Source organism: Camelina sativa, chromosome 3 (assembly GCF_000633955.1).
Source record: "Camelina sativa cultivar DH55 chromosome 3, Cs, whole genome shotgun sequence".
Classification (NCBI taxonomy): domain Eukaryota; kingdom Viridiplantae; phylum Streptophyta; class Magnoliopsida; order Brassicales; family Brassicaceae; genus Camelina; species Camelina sativa.
In genome coordinates, this window is record NC_025687.1 from 12,487,231 (window position 1) to 12,491,935 (window position 4,705).

General features: G+C 39.0%; 2 protein-coding genes across 2 annotated transcripts in view; one reads left to right on the forward strand and one right to left on the reverse strand.

Annotated features, from left to right (window-relative positions):
- On the forward strand, positions 324–1,959 carry LOC104776764 (uncharacterized membrane protein YuiD). The gene is made up of 5 exons (XM_010500881.2): positions 324–582; positions 682–838; positions 943–993; positions 1,120–1,212; positions 1,639–1,959. The coding sequence occupies exons 1-5, from the start codon at positions 467–469 to the stop codon at positions 1,711–1,713; spliced, it is 492 nt and encodes a 163-aa protein (XP_010499183.1). The 5' UTR covers positions 324–466; the 3' UTR covers positions 1,714–1,959.
- LOC104778895 (2,4-dichlorophenol 6-monooxygenase-like) overlaps positions 1,936–4,705 on the reverse strand; it is a 10,838-nt gene continuing 8,068 nt past the window's right edge. The window contains exons 5-11 of the mRNA XM_019243675.1: positions 4,217–4,438; positions 4,084–4,131; positions 3,734–3,908; positions 3,293–3,405; positions 3,109–3,205; positions 2,797–3,016; positions 1,936–2,580 (exon numbers count right to left, since the gene is read on the reverse strand). Coding sequence (XP_019099220.1) covers positions 2,022–2,580; positions 2,797–3,016; positions 3,109–3,205; positions 3,293–3,405; positions 3,734–3,908; positions 4,084–4,131; positions 4,217–4,438 — 1,434 coding nt within the window. The 3' untranslated portion in view covers positions 1,936–2,021. The remainder of the gene's footprint in view (positions 2,581–2,796; positions 3,017–3,108; positions 3,206–3,292; positions 3,406–3,733; positions 3,909–4,083; positions 4,132–4,216; positions 4,439–4,705) is intronic.

Sequence of the window (4,705 nt, forward strand, 5' to 3'; positions counted from 1 at the left end):
AGTTTCTTTTGTAAACTCTTTCCCTCCGGTTTGGGCAACTAACCAAATAATTTCTTTTTAATTTATTGTTGGGCTGACAAAAAAAAATTTACTAATATTTTCACATTAGAAAATCTCTTCAACAAAATCAATCTGAAAATTTCACTGATAAATAAAAGACATTATGCATTAAATTTTGTAAACATAAAAAATGTAAAACTATACTAATAATAATACATCAAGAATTCAAAATTTTATTATTTTAATATCATTATTCTTTAAAGTTTATATGAATTGCCAAACTTTTAATAAAAAAAAAAGGAATTGGTCAACGGAAGACAAAAAGAGGATTGAACGGTAGACGTAGACGCCATTGGAGAGTTCCTCTTGTAACCAATCCACCCACCACCCCCATTGTAGAAAACGAACGGAACGCTTTATGGACTTACTTATTATTGTCGATTGACGAGAGATCCAATCATCGGCGATGGAGGAATCTACGGCGACGACCACTCATTACTTGTCAATTTTCACCAATTACCCTCTCATTTCCGCTGTGACGGCTTTCACCATCGCTCAATTCATCAAACTCTTCACCTCCTGGTATGTTAGATTAGATCCCCCAATCCATGCATCTCTTTTTGTAATGAAATCGATTGATTGAACTTTGAATGTGTCTCTCTCTCTCTTGATTCTGCGCAGGTATAGAGAACGGAGATGGGATCTCAAACAGCTTATTGGTTCCGGAGGAATGCCTTCTTCCCATTCAGCCACTGTCACCTCTCTCGCTGTTGCTATTGGCTTACAAGAGGGCTTTGGTGGTTCACATTTTGCCATTGCTTTGATCTTGGCTTCTGTTGTAAGTATCTTCTTCTGGATCACTTTCTTTTCAAAGCAATTGAGTTATAAAAAGATTTACAATGGACAGTTGTTAAAATGTGAGTGAGTGTTTTTTGGTGGTAGGTGATGTATGATGCTACTGGTGTTAGATTACATGCGGGTCGCCAAGCTGAGGTTTTTGATCACTGCTCCAACTTCTCTTTGTTTCTTTTTTTTAACAAAGTCTGCTTTTTGTTTATGTAATGCATTCGAGCTCTGGTGGTATCTTCCTGATCTGTGCTGTGTGATTCATTTTTCCAGGTTCTCAATCAGATTGTATATGAACTTCCTGCAGAACATCCTCTGGCTGAAAGCAGACCATTGCGTGAGCTTCTCGGTCATACCCCTCCTCAGGTATGTAATCCCTGTAATCACATGCAATTCTCTCTCTGCTGTTACATCCTCATAGAAGTCAATATGATCCAGTCCCCAATTATAAAACTTACGACATCATCATATAGGACAAGCAAGAGGTGATATGCTTATAGGTGTTGCATGCGGTTTAGCAAGAATCTTGTTAGATAGTTAGGGGGAAAGCATGAGTATAAATAGGGGGGATTGAAGGAATCAGTGAAGGGGGTTTGAGTAATTGGAACCGACTTGTGGAGCCTTTTGGAGGCTTGTGTTAGTTGATGGCACTCTAGGATAAACCCGATTTTTGTGTTTCCTTCGATTTATATATATTAACTACTCTTTTCATCATTTGTCACTGTGTTTTGGTATGAATCGATTTCTTGTTCTCTCATCAGATTCTGTTTTCTATTTGCTGAGAGAGTTCAGGTTGTTGCTGGTGGAATGCTTGGAAGTGCCACAGCAGTCACTGGATACTTGTTTTTCAGGATAGCTACTAGCTAACGTTAACCACCAAGCAGAGCCACACACCAACTCTTCTGCTTCATTTCCTATTGAAGCTGCTGGACAGAACCAAACGAAACAGACTTTCAATCAAAAGCCGACTTTGATTCACTATCTATTCTTACTTAAAAAGAGTATTGATTCACTATATATATTCTTACTTAAAGCTATGCTCTTACCATTCTATACTTGATGTAAAGAAAACTTGGAACACCATTACAAAGAAAAGAATCGTGGTTTTTTTTATTTGGAAATAACAATAGTATACAAGGAATTTGTGGATATAAATTGGTGTTATTCATTGTTTATCATTGTTTACCAAGTATGATTGAGAAGACAGCTCTCATGTGCAGTGTATGGTCCAAAGTAATACTAGACTTTGCACGCCAAGCAATGTGTTGGTCAGGACGGACTAAAATTGATCCTCTCTCTGACATTTTACATATACTCCACCACGAAGTTCCTCCATCATCTTGTCTTTTAACTTCCATAACATCGACATAATTTTCCCATGGAGCTATTGCTGATTTGCTCTCCCTTTCAACACCCTCTTCGCTACTAGGCCAGACCACGCATACCTTGACATCAGCCATAAACTCTTTCGCCACTTTAAATGTAGCACAAGCTAGCTCATAGGACTCTTGTAATGGCGATATTATTAGTAGAAACTCCACTTTCTCCGTGGAAACAAGATCCAGTGTAGAAACAACAACCTCTTTTGCGGAATCTGACAGCATTCTCACATGCATATGAGGCAGTCTTGAACCTGGTTCAGCACAAGGAACATAGTCTCTTCTACGACCACTTGGTACTTCAGGATCACCAGCTTCAGACTTGTTATCAGGAACAATGGCTCCCTCTAAATACCTAAATAGTAAACACAGTAAATTCACATATCTTTTGTTGAGATATAATGCAAGAAACACAATGGTTTGAACATTCAAGACCACAATCTACATGTCATGAAACCGCTGATATTAGTTGACAAAAGCAGCCAGCCCTAGTTTTCTTCTCTCTTTTTATTCTTCTTGCACTACTCAGACTAGAGTGAGAATTCTACAGTTTCAAAAATGATGATGATACCTGAAACCAAGATCCTCGGCAGGAAACTGTAGTTGAAGGCTTTTTCCTCCATCAAAGATACCCTTTAGTCTGCTAAGTCTCTGATTTCCCAGCGGATTTCTCTCATTCAACAGAGATTCTGAAAGCTGTGCACGACCTAGTGCAAAGACATTATCCAAGATTGCCTTTTGCAGCCCCGTTGGAAGGATGGAACCGACTGTTTTGTTTATAAACCTATGAACTACAACAACATAGAGCAATAAAGAGATATTATTGCTGCAACCTAATTATGAAGCGATAAAGAGAGCAAGAGACAAGCTAGTTCTATTTTACCTGAGTTTGCAACTGTTGGGTCAAGGCCTAGCGCCGAAGGAACCGCCATGGCTGCCCTGAAGTTCTGAACACTGAGTGAAGTATTGAAAAGGGCAATCTAGCAGTCACCGTAAGAAGCTTGTAAATGAATCAACTTAAGAAGAACGGATGTCAATAAAAAGTTAAGAAAAGATAAATACCATACCGGCCTACGTTCAATTTCATAGGTATTAAGAATTGAAGGTTTTGCAGAACCCTGAACAAGAGCTGCTATTTTCCATGCAAGATTGTGAGCATCCTGAATTCCAGTGTTCATTCCTGCAAATGTCATGTAATCTGCTGTCAGAATATTATACAAGACTGCTAGTTGAAAGTACATCATATCGAACTGATTCCTGAGGCTTGCCATTGCTCGATTCATAAAACTTAGAAAAAGAAACTGACAACAAGGATCCTTTAAGATCAACTTTTAAGTTTGCGGCATTCCTTGGTATCATAGTATCTCATTTGACGATACCTTAAATCATAATAGTACAAAAATGGAGATGATAGATATCTTCCAAATATGTAACTATCATCATACACGAAAAAACAGTCAAAGAAGCAGAGCATATGGATCACGTTTTGAAAAGATTTGAACACTTACCAAAACCTCCAGCAGGCGGGAACCGGTGAGCAGCATCACCAGCAAGTATCACTCTATTCTCACAGCACATGAATTTCTCAGCGACTTCAGCATGCATGACCCATGGCTTAATATCAGCTACATCCAAGTCTGAAAGCTCATGTCCCACCAAATTGAATATCAACATCTTGCACATCTACAGGAAAATAATAGTTCAGGAAAAATAACAAACAAAATCGCAATTGAATTTGGTCACAGTTGGGATGGAAATAAAGCCACAGAGGCGTATAAATCTGTGTTCACAAGTGAAAGTCCAATTTGTTTTTTTGGTGATAGTAAAATCCACTCTTCTCTAGGTGATGAGTAAATACCTCGGGACTAAAATCAGAGAGGCTCTGCTGAGGTGGATAGTATGGAACCTGCAGTAGAAATAATTGATTACCCGCCAAGCTATGGTGTATAACACTAATTAAACTGAGATTTTCTGGTCGGGTCTGTAGCTACCTGCAGAACAAACTCTCCCTGTTGAAGATCATGGGCAACGAGAACTCCAATACCTTCAGTGTTGAAAATAAAAAATAACATCCCTGGTCTGCTACTCATCAGATACTCACCGAGCTCTCTGCTCATAAAATGGACACTAACAAGCTTTTGTAGATCTCTTTCCCCTCGCATTTCTATTTTGGTGAGCTTTCTTACAGCACTCCCAGCACCATCAGCACCAACCAGTAGACTACATTGAATGTTTCTTTTCAAATGCTTGCCTCCTTCGAGAAAAGAAACAGTTGCTGTAACACTATCTTTGTTAGAATCAATCGCCACACACTCATGACCCATGAGAATTTGCCTCGCAATAACAGAGTCAAGCTCAAGACCATCGAACTCTTTGGAATTTCGAACATGAAAGCCAAGGTCTTCCAACCGCTTAAGCAGTAAATTTGTCAACTTGTACTGGGAGAAGTGAGCAACAGAAGCCGGGCTGACAACTTTCTT